Source organism: Manis pentadactyla, chromosome 13, assembly GCF_030020395.1.
Source record: "Manis pentadactyla isolate mManPen7 chromosome 13, mManPen7.hap1, whole genome shotgun sequence".
NCBI lineage: Eukaryota > Metazoa > Chordata > Mammalia > Pholidota > Manidae > Manis > Manis pentadactyla.
In genome coordinates, this window is record NC_080031.1 from 65,342,303 (window position 1) to 65,357,502 (window position 15,200).

At 43.3% G+C, this 15,200-nt stretch overlaps 1 protein-coding gene across 7 annotated transcripts in view; it reads right to left on the bottom strand.

The window, feature by feature from the left end:
• The window catches only part of LOC118921435 (protein PRRC1), a 117,513-nt gene that overhangs the window by 40,683 nt on the left and 61,630 nt on the right, over positions 1 to 15,200 (bottom strand). The window contains exons 2-4 of one of the 7 annotated variants that reach the window (XM_057490980.1): positions 6,884 to 6,988; positions 2,388 to 2,503; positions 1,390 to 1,779 (exon numbers count right to left, since the gene is read on the bottom strand). In XM_057490980.1, the coding sequence (XP_057346963.1) occupies positions 1,390 to 1,779; positions 2,388 to 2,484 (487 nt within the window). In that variant the 5' untranslated portion in view covers positions 2,485 to 2,503; positions 6,884 to 6,988. Of the gene's footprint in view, positions 1 to 1,389; positions 1,780 to 2,387; positions 2,504 to 6,775; positions 6,989 to 15,200 lie in introns of those variants that run through there. The other 6 variants (XM_057490978.1, XM_036903213.2, XM_057490981.1 and 3 more) reach the window with 6 other exon arrangements.

Consider the following 15,200-nt stretch of genomic DNA (forward strand, 5'->3'; position numbering starts at 1 on the left):
TTTGCTCTACTCAGCATGTGGATGTGGACATTGGTTAATTCCAATCCACTTAACGAATGAAAATAATTGGCATGAGCACCCAAGCCTATCATATAAGAATATGTAACAAGTGGTGCACTGTCCATAATATCCATTTCTAACTCAAAAAAGAAAATTCACATATACATAGACACGGGCATTCTTATACTCTGCAAAAAATTTTATTTGTAAAAGTAGGTATGCAAAGTCAGATAATGAAAATCACAACAAAGTTGCTTTTTCCCTAAAATGAGAAGCAAAAGGCAGAAGATGACAGAATGAAGTTTTGATACTGGTTTCCAACCACCATTCCAGGGAAACCAAAAAAGGTATAACCGATCTAGAAAAGGAAATGGCCCAACACCACCAACTCAGGGCACATGTCAGCTTTACTCTGGTTTTGAATCTTTACCTGACTAAATGACACTACTTCCTAGACCATTCAATACTGTTAATTTTTTAAGTAAAACTTTAAAAAAGAACTTTAGGATTTCACCTCGGTGTCTGTAAGTACACAAATTATTAAGACAAAATTTTGGAGTTTTACTGACACTCCATATACTAATCAGATACTAAGGTTTATAATATGAAAATCATATACTGTTACATCAGCTTTAATAATTTAAATGGCAAAAACACAAGAACAGAAAACTCTAGAAATCAAAGAAATGAGTTAAAAGTAAAATATTAATGCAGAGAAACTAGAACCCTCATACACTGCTAATGAGAAAAGAGTGTAATGGGGCAGGTGCTTTGGAAAACAGTCTAGCAGCTTTTGAAAGGCACAACAATTCTGTGCCTCAGCATATACCCAAGAGAACTGAAAATATGTTCACACCAAAACCTGTATATAGATATTCAAAAACAGTATTTACAATAGCCAGAAAGTGGAAATAACTCCCAAGTTCATCAACTGATAAACTGAATAAACAAAAATGTGATAACGTCTCCATACAATGGAGTTATGCTTTAGCCATAAGAGGAATGAAGTACTGACACAGGACAACACAGATGAACCTTGAAGGTATTACACTAAGTGACAGAAGCCAGTCACAAACCACCACATACTGTAAGACTCCATTTATATGAAATGTCCAAAACAGGCTCATAGAGACAGAAAGCAGATCAGTGGCTACCCAGGGCTGTAAGGTCTGGGAGGAAGTCGGGAGGGAGTGCTAATAGGTATAGGGCTTCTTTCTTCCTTATTCCTCTGATTACAAGGTTCTAATGTTGATGGTGGTGATGTTTGCCCAACTCTGTAAATACGTGCACAACTACTGAATTGTATACCTTGAAGTGGCATGCAAATGGAATCTCAACAGAAAAAAATTCGCTGTAGGCATTTATTTCAAAGAATGAGTCAGCAGTCACCTGTTGCTGGAGGTGCAGAAAATGACGGCATCAGGGGCGTCTGGGGCGCTCTTCCTGCATGCCCCCTTGTAATATCGTAAGTTGAACTGACAGCAAATCCTGATGTAGGGGGACCCGCAGATGGTGCAGACAGCAGAGCGCTCGGGGCAGAGGCTGAAGGGGGAAAGTGGGCCAGAGGGGGACTGCCGACTGCAGTGGCAGCTTGGGGAGGGATGGCAGGTGGCACAGACGTCACAAGCGGTGGGACAGAAGGAACTGGTGAAGGAGGCACCAAGGCCAATGGGGCTGCAGGGCTCCCAGGAGGAAGGGGAGGCTGCGGGGTGGAGAATGTGTGGGGTGGCAGGGACGGCAGTGAGGATCCACTCGGAGAAGAAAAAGAACTGGTTGCTGCTGAAAAAAAAGTGGGGAGGAAAAAACCAAAATTGGCAAGACTTTTCACTTGATTCAGAGTATCTCGTTTCTGTCTTCTTGTAAAATCTTTAAAGTTAAATAACACCATGTCCCAAGAACTATTTTAGAATATGTAACTTAAAATATACAGCAACTATGACTGAGTGCAAATGACTTTCAACTCTCAGCTCTATAAAACTAGGTTACAGTATTGTTCATAGATAGATCTTTCTGTTTTCAATAAAATAAAACCAGTTTTTGCCCCTGTTGATTTCAGCATAAAAACCTACACACTAAAGGCACAAAAACAATGGTCAGAAGATTAATCCCCACAAAGTCAGGGAACATGAGACAAAACTAACACATGCTTTTTAGGATATTTTTGTCATAACAAAGATGATTCATAGGCAATATGAATATAAAGAACAAATGTTTACCTAAAGCAACACATACATGTTTCATTTATTGGCTTAAATAAAAGACGATGTCCCTTCATCATAGCAAAGATCAGAGAAGTTTTAATACACACATTCATTTTCTAATAGGCTTGGAGGGCAGCTAAGAGTATCTTCACTATCCTCACAACTATGCTAGACAAGCCCGTGTACCTAAAGGAAGCGGGGTGGACGCCGCGGTGGCCAGGCCAGCAGGGTTTGGTGGAGGAGTCCCAGGTGGCGTAGTCTCTATTCCACTCTCTTCCATCATTTTCCCTCAATATGGTATGCTGTAAAAATATAACCCTGTTACAAATAGCACAGTAGCCAGACATATTTTTTAAGTGTGCAAAGTTAGAGAATCATCTTAAAAAGTAATCAAGAGACAGATGTCTGTCCTCACAATTTATAATGCCAAGATAAAGGGTCTGTCAGAATTCCTAAGGAAATGGTCTATGAGAATGTTCAACATGCATACAGTATGTGATCTTTTCATACATACATTTTACATTTGAGAAGTCACTTTATGTTAACTTTAATAATTATCCAATATAATTATTTATACTTACAATTATTCAACATATTTTAAATAGTAAATTACTAATTTAATTTCTGCCACCTGAAAATGTTAGATTTATATCCAGATTCCAGTCACAATTACATTTAGAACAAAAATTAATTATTCTCCAAATGTTTCCTCTCTTCCCATAAAGCATTCTATTAACACAAAGAATTTTAATGTCCTCAATCCCCTATATCCCTAGTTCACATCTTAAATCTACTCTGTAATGGCTAAATGATTGCTCAGGTGTTAGAAATGGTAACTACAGCAAAAATGTTATATAGTAACTAGAAACCAGGGTCCCAACAGACAACAGTGGATTACAATGGGAATACAACAGGTATTATGGGAAAACCTTCTTAAAATTATAAATTTGCAAGCCTATCTGAAGTATAAAATCAAAACTTCTGAATACAACAAATTTGTTTCTGGTATTTTCAGTCATGTAACAAATCATCAGCGAAGGTCAACAGCTTACCAAGCACTGTGTTGGTGCCTCTGGAAATACAATGTAAGCAAAAACAAATGGGATGCTCACAGTCTAGTACAGGAGACCATAAAACAATGCTACCAATGTACAATGAGCCGTAGCCTGAATCACGTGCTCTGAGGAAAGAACACAGTTGTTTGACAGGAATATGAGGTCCTGACTTGGGGTCAGGAAAGGGCTCCTCAGGGAAGTCATATTTAACGTGAGATCTGCAAGATGTGCACGATGTAATTAGGCAAAAGGGAAAAGAGATTAGGAGGGCAGATTTCAGAAAAGTGACTTCACAGCTGGTACAAAGGCTCTGGAAGGTGAGGAGAACACGACACAGTCAAGAAAATCCCTGTGGCAAGAACAGAAAAGATGAATGAGGACTGGAGACAGGCAGGAGTCTGGACGTTGTTGAGCTTCCAGGTTAAGGAGTTGGATTATTAAGAACAGAAAGTCATTGTACAGCAGGAGGTGACATTTTTGTCTTTACTACTTTGAAGAAATTTTAGAGTCACAAGAAGATGCTAAAACAGAAGAATTCATTAGTACCTTAAACCCAGCTTCTCCCAACAAGAGCACCCTGCACACCTACCATATATTGATCAAACTCAGGAAACGACTCTCGGTACTATAGTAACTAAGCTATGGACCACATTTGGACTTCACGTGTGTGTGTGTGTGTGTGTGTGTGTCTCTCTCTCTCTCTTTGGAGTTTCATCATGTGCACAGGATCATGTGACCACCACCACAGTCAGGACACAGGTGTTCCAGCCCCCCAGAAAATCCCTCATGCTGCTCCTGTCACACCCTCCCGCCATCCATAAGCCCTGGTAACCAATTGTCCTCTATCCCTTCCTCCTTTTGTGAATGCTACTGAAATAGAATCATAGAGCATACACCCTTTTGAGATTGGCTTTGTTCACTCAGGATAATGAAACCCACCCAAGATCCACCTTGAGATCCACCCAAGTTGTTGCATCTATCAATAGTTTTCGTGTGTGTGTGTACGCTGAATATTTCATTTTATAGATGTACCACTGTTTGTCCACTGAACTCATTTAGTCTGATTCTAGCTTGTGGCAATTCATATTTGTGTTTTAAAAAGATTCCTCTGACCACAGCACACGGACTGGGCTGTAAGGCAGGCAGAGTACATGCACAGCTCATTAAGAATGACAGAGCAGCAGTTCACACAGGGAGTGATAAAACCCCTGGCTAGTGATTCTCAAACTGGGGTGGGGGGTGGGAGATTAGGCCTCCTGGGATCATCTGGCAGTATCTGGAGACATTTTTTGGTTGTCAGAACTAGAGGGGTACTCTCGGCATCAGGCTAGGGGATATTACTGGAAATCCTGAAACGCATAGGACAGCCCCAACAAGATTATCCGGCCCCAAGTATCAATAGTGCCAAAGTAGAGAAACTGGGCTAAACTAATGTGACAATAGTGGAGATGGACAAGAGCAAGTAGATTCCACAAATGTTTGGGTAACAAGACTCAGTGATAGGCTGGATGTGGGGCAATGAGGGGAGAGGCATGACCTGCACAACCACACAGACAGAGGAACCATTCACTAAGATCAGGACACTGCAAGCAGTCAAGGCGCCTGTGACAACTTTTATGGTGGCGGCGGGCAGGCGCAGGCAGCATTATGTAGGGTTTAATACTGGACTTGCTGAGTTTAAGCTCCTTGAAACATCCACATAGAGACACTGACTTGGTCTGCAGCCTAGAAACCACTCTAATGTGGGTTTCACCAGGTTCCTGACGGTGTCTAAAGTCCTGCTCCAAGAGGAGGTTACCTGAGAAGGGACAGACCAAGTGAAAAGAGAAGATGACCCGACCAGTCCTTAAAAAACAGCCCGACGGATACATGAGCTCACAGGGAAGGGTGAGAAAGGACCCGGGAGACAGGAAGAAAACCAGGAGCCTGTGGTGTCCAAAAGCCAAAGACAAATGTTTAAGGATAACAGCAGCAAATCCTGCAGAGCCCACAAACAGGATGTTACACGAACACTTCATGGACTGGCCAAACTCTGGCGATGAACTTAGGGAGAACTGACAGAAGCAGACAGAAGTCAGTTTCATCCGGACTGCAAAGTGGGAGATGACGCAAATAGGCACAACACTTTCAAAAGGTCTGGTCGTGAATGCTGAGGAAAGATCTACGGCAGTAAGCAGAGAACAGGGATCCAGAATGCAAAATCCTTCCATTCAGTATCTGCACACTAGAGGTGGACAAACGGGGGCAGAGACGGCCTTCTGGGGCTGTTACCACTCCCTGACAAAGCTACGTCTTTCCTTCACCTCATTTTTCTACTGGTCATTCATATGGACAGATTTAAAGGAGTCAGATTTAAAGGTAATCCTGATCCCTAACGTTAACCAAAGAACTCCTACAATGAATACAACCCCTGACATGGGAAATTTGGGCAATCTCTTTCAGTTTTTAAAAGTTACAGTACTTGACAACTGGCTTAATGACAATAGTAGGTAAACTCTGAATGCATAAACATACTATCTTCTACTAAAGAAAGCTATTTCTATTTATTTATTTTCTACTTATTTCTGTCAGAGTGGGTCATGGTGTTAGGGCTTAAGTCTCAGGACAAAAAGCAGTATTAATAAGGTATCAACACCGCAAAAAAAAAGTAATGGAAATGGCTTGGAAAACTGAGTCTTTAGTCTCTGGCCAGACCCTCCTCTTTCATTTGCCTGTGATTCAGTTTTTCTGTGAAAAATTGGATGGCTACGTATAAGGATACAAGAAAAGAAATGGAATAATGGAGCTCTAACAAACCTAAGCGCACTAAAGGAGTCGCTACTGTTGGTGTCCTACTGGCACAAAACACTGTCCCTTCTACCAGACAGCGCTACAATAGTCTTGAGTTTTGTCTTTGCGTTCTCAGCTCTCAACACAAACTTCTGTAAATATTCTCTGAAGAAAACAGTGGCCGTAGAGGAGAAATACTGGAAGGCCAAAAGGTGTCACGTTTGCAGAAATGCACGTTGTCTCTCAAAATAACTACTCTGAATGACAAAAACCTCGGATGTACGTTCTGCCAATTTATGGGTATGAGCTAACGTTTAAATCTGCCCAGGAACGAACAAAGAACAAAACGCAAGAGCCCTCTAGAGGGGGGGCAGACACCGACGGGGAACCTTCCGGAACACTGTTCCTTCCCACTGCCGGTCCCGCTTCGTTGAGCCCGGAGTCTCCGAAGCGGGAGCAGCCTCCCAGGCTCTGCCACGTCCCCAGGCCGGGCTCTCCCCGGGGCCGCGCGCAGGGGCGACGCCTCGGTCCCGGGACAGGAGCCGCGATCCGCACTCGTGCCTTCCGCGGCGGGGGCTGCACGCCTCGCGAAGTGCCGCCGGGCCCGGCCGCACCCGGCAAGCCCGACACCCGTGCGCGGGCAGGCCGACGGCCGGGCTCCGCACGACCCTCGTGTCCGCGGTGCTGGCAGGCCCGCCCACCTGACAGGACTGCGCCCCTCGGCGCCCGCACGCCGGGGCTGCCGCTCACCTGGGGGCCCGAGGTCGTCGGCGCGGCCGCTGAAAAGCGGGGAACTGAGAAGTTGGGGTGTTAAGACCACGGTTCCGGGAGGACACGGAAGACGCCGTTAAGACTCACCTCTGCGCGTCCCCGCCTCCAAAATGGCCGCCGGCGACGCGTGGCCCCGTGGTTGCCACGTCGGCGCCCGTTGCCCCGCCCCTCGTGCTGTATATCCCGCAATGTCTGTCATAAATAAAGAGAAATGAGTATTTTTGCTCAAATAAATTACAAGTATTTGTGAAAAAAAAATTCCAAGATAACATGGCAAATAAACATGGCAAGTACCATACTTAATACTTAACGATGGGATACTAGAAGCATTTCACTTAAAGTCAATGATGTAAAAACATCCGTATCTTCATGATTTCCACTTTCAGATGTCCAACCACACCTCCTCTCCAGAACTCTGTAACTACTCAATAGCTTCACTTTGGTGTCTGATCAGGAGGCTAATTAAAACTTTTAATGTTAAAAAAAAATTGTGCTTCACTTGCATTTTCCTGCTCAGGACATGGGAGCTCTGCTTTTCTGATCGCTCGGTAAGAACCACCTGGGTCCACCTCAACATCAGCAGTGAAAAAAAGTATGTCGCTAGAATCTGCCTTTAATATAAATTGGTGAAAATGCATTTTCCTCCCCCAGACCCTTAATCCCAGTGTAATCCTAAAAAAGAGACATATTCTACTGCACACCTAGCTGGCATTCTTCAAACTGTCAAGGTCATCAAAAGTAAGTAAACCCTGGGAGACTGTCACAGCCAGGAAGAGTCTAAGGAGACAGTAATCCTGAATGTGGTCACCCAAGTGACAATAAGAAAAGGTTATATATTCGCAGCTTGCAAGGGAGTCAGCCACGCCCACTGTGCTTGTCAGAGAGTCAAAGGCAGGCAGTGGAGTGGAAAAGCTTTAGCTGGAAAGAAGGTGTAACAATGGGGGGAAATCCCAGGGCAAAATACCTTTAAACCGAAATCAGTCAAACGAAGAAATAAAGTTTAAGAAACCTGTCTATTGCTAACAAGCAGCTGTCCCATGTCTCTCTTGATTCAGCTGCACCAGCAGAGCAAAAAACTCCACTCCACCTCTCCAGTCCCTTGTAATTACCTATTGATACGGAGATGGCCTGCTTCTCTCCACACCTATTGATGTGGAGAGGCACTAAAGCCAGGTGAGAGATTCTGGAAATACTGCAATTTTACCCACAGAAGGGAAGGCATCAGGTACACCCTGATTAGAGGCTATTGGCCCAAGGAAGCTGTAGATGAGATGTGGCATTCCCGTGACGCGGTAGAGGCCGGCTTTCTGTGGTTGGTCCTTAACTGGAAGCTGGCGGTTATTAATCGAGTCCTGGCCCTTGGGGGCTGATGGCTACAAGGGCTGCTGTTTGGCTCGCTGGCAGGCTGCTTCAGGTGGAGGGGCAGAGTTGTTTATATATGGTCTCGCCACCACCCATTTATATATTCAGCCTCTCTGTGGGTCCTGGATGGGATCCTGGGACTTAAAAGGACATTAGGTAAAAATGAAGGAACTCTAAAAAGTAGGGACTTTAATTAGCATGGAGCAATACTGCTTCATTAACTGTAGCAACTATACCATAGTAACATAAGATGTTAATAATAAAGGAAACTGGGGATGGGGTATAAGGGAATTCTCTGTACTATATTCTCCAACTTTCTGTGAATCTAAAACCACTCTAAAACAATAAGTTCATTTAAAACAAAAAACCCACCAGCACCACCTTGGGGGTACCCTCTACTCATCACTTTTGCCCTTGGCCTCTCTTCCCATAATGCATCCTCAGTCACTATTGGACCACAAGCCCTCCTTTCCGCCGCTGTCATCTCAGTTCCAGTTTCATCATCTCTGATTTGCAAGTCTACCATGGCTTCCTAATGGCCCACCTGCCTCCACAGTACTTCTGCATAGAGCCTCTCCATGGCCTGCCAGGCCCACAGCATCCAGCCCAGGGGCTCTCTGCCCCATCTGCAATGCCCTCCCTAGCTTGCTGTGCTCCACAGCCAGCCTCACTGGCTGCCATCCTCAGGTGCTCCCAGCACACCCACACCGCGGCCATTACCTTTGCTCCCCGTTCCTGAACATCAGTTTGCTTCCTCACACCGTTTGAGTCTAGAGAGGCCTCCCTAGACACCATGCCCTATAGTTCTTCTGACATTACCATATAAATCTACGTATTTACTGTGCATCTCCTGCATGCTAAATATAACTGCCCATGGGCCCAAGTACAACTTTTTCTGTGTGTTCATCACTGTATCCCCACTGCTAGTCCCGAGTACTGAAGCAGGCACTTAGCCAACACTTTGTTTGGTAAATGAAGGAGTAAATATGTGAATGTATTGGGGGTCAGAAAGCTAATGCTGCAGAGTGCTCTTGTCATTCTTTGTCAAAAGGGTTGTTTTGATCCCATCAAAAATATTTTTGCCGAGACAAATTAGTTCCTTATTTTCTTCGTATATGTAAAATGCATTTTATTAAGTGTGAGGCCATTCAATGTCAGAAATTAAGCCTCAGAAATGTGGTCAGAGACGGGAGTTAAGATTCCTTGCATGAATTTATGAGCATAGGCATGTGGCATTGTCCGTGGCTTCAATTTCTACATACCACAATTCCTGGAAACATTTCAAAATATTCACTCAAACAGTTTTTATTGACTGAAGCACTATGCGAGAAATAACATGAACTAATGCTTGCCGAATAAATAAACTAATTCCTGTCCAACTAACTCCCACAGTCAAAAGGAAAGGTATGTACCCAAAGCATGAAATGCAAAGAAGAAAATTTGGTGTCTTACAACAAGTACGCAGAAAATGACAGGGATGAACACATAGTGCTATCGGAAAAACACCTTAACTTTTCAAGACAGCTTTTGGGGGAAGAGTAATTGCAGCTAGCAGTCAGGAAATACATGTGCGGAGGTTTCGCCATTCAGGATACTTGATCACACACCCAGCTCTTCTGGAACAGGCCATCCCTCTTTGAGACTCTCTTCCCTTAGGTCTATGATGCCACTCTAAATCACTTGCCCTTCTCCCTTCTGACTATTTCTGCAGCAAAATTTATTATTTTCTTTTAAGTCCTCCTGTGTTTCTAGTTGAGAAATGCCTGTTTCACATGGAGGTTGCGCACTGGAGTCATTTTTGACAAGGGTTTAAATAGTGGCTCTGTCACATTTCATCCTGCTGTCCCCAGACACACGCTTATGATAGATGACAGTGGGACTTACCTCACATTCCTCCTGAGAAAGGCAGAAACCCACACATGGTGGACATTCCTCCTCCAAGACTTCAAGTGTCACTCTGTATTACCCACTGATACCCTCATGGCCTCCATCCTGCCCCCCCACCAACCCCCACTACATTACCTGGAAAGGGTTCGGATTCAGTGTATCGCTTTTAAAGACTGCCGGTCCCCCGTGTGCATTCCCACCCTACAGACATGAGAAAGCTGTAGCGGAAGCTCTGCACTCTGCATGTCTATCTCTCACCTTTCTCCAAAACTTCAGGTCTAGTTTCTAACTACCTTGAAAGCTCACCATCTTCTCAGATTCAATCAGATAAGTGATAAATTCATCCATGAAACTATTTTCAGATTTTGCCTTTTTAATTTCATTAATACTGTCATTATTATCCAGTAATAAGAAACACTATTCGACAGCTCTCCCCCCTCCACCAGCAGCATTCATTAAGCCGGCAGACCTGGCCAAGCTTCCTGTTGCCCTGTAGACCATGGCGAAGGTCAGTGGAAAAGTACCAAAGAGGCAGCAGTGGAGGCAGGCAGGCCTCTAGGAGGCTAGTGAAGACTTCAAACTGCGAGATGACACAGTCGGGACGAAGGTGGCAGCAGTGCTGGGCGGGGACCTGCTCACATACAGAATCGCTGTAAGTCAACAATTTGTTCCTTCAGGACACTGTTCCCTCCTACAAGCACAGCTCTCCCTTGCTTAGCAAGCAAAAATTCAGATTTTTATTCCAGATGCCAAACATTTCTTTAAAGTTTGATTTGATTAGATTTTTTTTCATAGGTAATATATGGAAACAGGAGAAGACTCATAGGTACAGAAAAGTGTGTAGTGGAAAGTTTCTCTCACAAGCCTCTTCTCCAATCCCAGAGTTCCTCTCCACTTACACAGCCATGGCCCTGCATCACACAAGCTCATGTATATGCATATTCTTTTCCTTGTGTTTTTTACACAGCTGCAAATATGCAGATATATTATACTGTACTTTGTTGTTTAGTGTGAACATGTGTAAAATAACACACCACAATATACATGTGTACACACACGCACAAACACACACACGTATTTTGGAGCCCATTCCATATCAATATGTTCATAGCTACTTTGTTTATAACAAGCTACATATGCTCCTATTGAATGGATCACACTGCTAATAATGTTTAACTTGCACCAATTCTGGAACATTTAGTTCACTCCAATCTTGCTAATACTGGCAAATTTATATTGATTCTACTTAGATATGTGTCATTTTGCACATATACAAGCATATCTGTAAATTTCCAAAAGTAGAGTTATTTGATAAAAAGGTATGTATGTAGCATTCTGATAGCTATTGCTGAATGGCTCTCCACTGAGGATGTGTCAGTTTACACTCTCACCACTGAAGTACATGGCCTGCTTCTCTACTTCTTTTCCAACTATAGTTTATCATCAAATATTTAAGTCGGCTAATTTACAGGTGTTTTGTCCAAACCATACAAAAGTGCTGCATTGGTTGCCCCTGTGTATTAATGTTATGTAAACACTAGTGCACAATACCTGCTTTGCGTCACCTTCTTTTCACTCTCTGTACTTGTGTTTGTAATCATCTTCCATGTTATATGTGACTGTAGTTCATTCATTTTTAGCATATAAATAGTGTCATTATTTATTTTACTTTTACGAGCATTTGGGTTACTTTCAATCTGGGACTACTCTAAAAGGTGATATTCTGAACATTCTATTCTTCAGGGGCTTCCTCTTTCCTTGAAGGCTCTGGGGAGCCTTATATGTGTACATAAGTTATATGGTACTATGAAGATAGGACACTTAAGCATGTTCTATGGGGCAGGCATAGGTCTAAGCCCGTTTCTCTCAGGTAATGCCTTATTCTCACCCTTGGGGGAGATGTAGTAATGTGGTTACCCTAGATACATAGAGTTTGTGTTGGGTAAAAGGGATCCCCACCCCCAATCCCGTCAGTGGTCTGCTCTGATGCACGTGTCAGAATGCTACAGAACCCTGTCTGACTTACATGATAATGGCCCTACTGGTGTATTTAAGCACCGGCCGGGCCAGTGAGTGAGTGAGGGAGGGAGGAGAGAGCCTCTTCAGTCGCTTGTTGTTCTTGACTATTATATACTGACTGGATTCTTGGCTGTCATCACTTGAACTTCTGGCAACAGAGTTCCGGAGAGGAAGGCACGGGATTTTAAGTTACTCTCTGAAGTGTTGAGCCATGAAGCACCAACAAAAAAGGAAACATCTTGAAACCAGACGTTCGCCCAAACTTGCCAGGATGTCAAGAGGTGTGTGTCAGTGATATTCTCTGAGCATTGGGGATCTAGAAACCGTCTTCTAAAGAAAAGGGAGCGAGGATTCCTAGTTACGGGAGAGAGAGGGCAGGAAGGCGGGAGGGAGGAAAAGGTGTGGGTGCTCAGGTATTTCTAAGGGATCAGATAATCTGAGGGTCAAGAGAAGGTTCCTGGGACTAGATCCTTGTCTCTGTGGCATAGGACCTGTGTTCCCTACATCATGTCGCTCTGGGCTACTGTATCACAGATGTAGTTACTGATTATTATAATTTTTCTTATATAATGTCTTTCCCTTTATTTCATTTTTTACAATGTTGTAAGTTTTCCAACAGTACTTTTTCCAGTTAATGAAGAAAGTGTGGCTCAAAGAGGTAAATGAAAAATAAGGAAAAAAGTTTGAGTGCCTAAAATTGGAGGTGCGGGGATGAGAGTGTAAAGTCATACAGAGTATGAATTGACTTCTTAGATTGTCTCAGATGTTGAGACCTTTCTTTCTTTGTCTCAGAGTATAGACATGTAAATGTGAGGCTCCTTTATGAAAGAAAAACACCAGCACGATACACACACACACACAAATGCCATTTAAACATGATAGCTGAATAGAGAACATTTGGCTCTTTCTGGAAAAACGGGAAACTGAAATAGTTGTGGTGACTGTGAGGTCACTCTGTGCCTTCCCTTGGCTTACATAGCATAAATAAGCCAAGGGAAGACACAAAGTAGTTTCTAATATAATGGCTTGCTTAATATGTACCAGGTCCAATTATTTGGTTCTCAAACTCATTATATCACTAATAGAGTAGATTCACTAGTTGGAGTAGCTAAAGGCCTTAGTAACTAATACAGGAAGGAATGTACTTATTTCTCATGTAACAATTAGTGTATGTGAAGGAACAGGACAAGCCTCCCTGCTGATAGAAACGTTTTATCAGTAACACTCGGCTTTCAAATAGACCCCAGGTTATCAACATGCCAGTTAGCTAGAAAAGGGAAGAACACGGCAGGGCACAGAGGAGGACTTCATGCCTATGCCTGGTTGGGGCATGTGTCCTTGCCACTCATTTCCCACTGCAGAAAACTTTGTCACATGGTCAGAACTACTGTAGCTCCTGAAGGAAGGGTGTTCCAGGCCCAGGGCCAAGTCCCCCTCTGGAACCGGTGAAACGAAGATAAGTCCAGGATGAGGGCAGGTTGGAAGAAAGGCGTTTCTTCTTTACAGTCACTGGCGGCTCATGCATGCGCCCAGGGTGTCCATTTCCAATCCATGGGCAGAAATGTATAGTGTGGGTGTGTCTGCCTCCTGTGAAAAAGGTTTTTAAAAGATCTGAATAGGTAGGTTAAGAGTCTTGCAGAAATACAGAAATACATTCCCACAAGAGGAGTCTTGGGCAAATCTGTAAAGTCTTCATTTGAACATCTCCAGCACCATGTCTACTGCCCAGGATTCCCTGCAAAAATGCTGTATCTGCACACCTCCATAATCATGTTGACATCCCTATCTTTCTATATATCTACATTAATATAGATACCAATCTAGATAGATAGGCAGGCAGGCAGACATGCAGAATTCTTTTAAAACTTGGACCCCCATGTCCTCTAATTATAGAATTTATCATGAGGAAAAAGGAGCTAGTATCCAATTTTAGTCACTAGTTTTTGATATTGTGTATACATCTTTAGAAATATCACATACAAGATACCCACTATCACTGACATCTACTACATACCATTTTCATATTTGTCGTTTACTTATATTTTGGAGCAAGTGAAGTTTCAAATGCTTAATTTCATGGGGGTGGGGGGGCTTCAATGCCTAACATGATTATCCACTCAACATGTCTTTTTTGAATGCATATAGATCCAAGTAAAGGCCACATCTGTACTTTTGTATTCATTCCTCAATTCGAGAATTCACAAGAGGTTTCTCCTGAGCCTGAGGAACATGTGGTGGTCAGAGACAACAATCAGACACCGGGAGAAGAGTCCTCTGACTCTGAGTATGTCTCCTGCGTGCCCACTCCAGGAGAGCTTCGTGCTGCTGATGAGGATGGTAAGGAAGATCACAAAGGTTGGACAGGATGAATAGCTGGGGTGGCTCAGCCCAATCCCTATTTATTTTACTTTCCCTTCAAAAACAGGAAAGGGCTTCAGGGCAGAGGAACTAAGACTGAAGCCTCTGCGGAGGAACAAATTGGGGGTGTGCTTTCAAGGATAGGACAGTTCCCCATGTGAACACTGGGACAGCTGTGAGATAGTGGGCTGTGCTGGTAACAGTGTGGGAATTCAATTACAACCTCTTCCCTCAAATCAGCACAAACTCACACACACACACACACACACACACAGACACACACACCCTGTATTCCTTCATACCAGATATGGCCCCATTATTCCTTCCTTTCAATGACTTTATTCCAGATGCGTATTTCCCACTCTCTACAAGCGTTACAGGCACACACTGCCACCTTCCCTCCTCCCGCAATCATTCTCAGACTCAGCTGTCTACACACTAACCCATAATGTACACCCTTTCACACAGGTAACTTGTTTTACCTTCCTCGTTAGACATAGCTACGAATCTCCGTTCCATTTACAAAGACAGACTTTGTGAAATCCGGTCACTCATGATCTATAGATTGAACAACCAATATTACCAAACATTTAAAATTTTCAAAGGAAAACGGTACTATGCTACCCACATAAATGGAGGCTATCTGGAATCACTAAAGACATTACATAGCAGACTCATTGTTTATTTAATGGATAAATACACAAACACCAAGCACAGACCATATCTATCATTTTAATTTAATTTTTCCACAAAAGCAGCTCTACAGCATGGACACAGG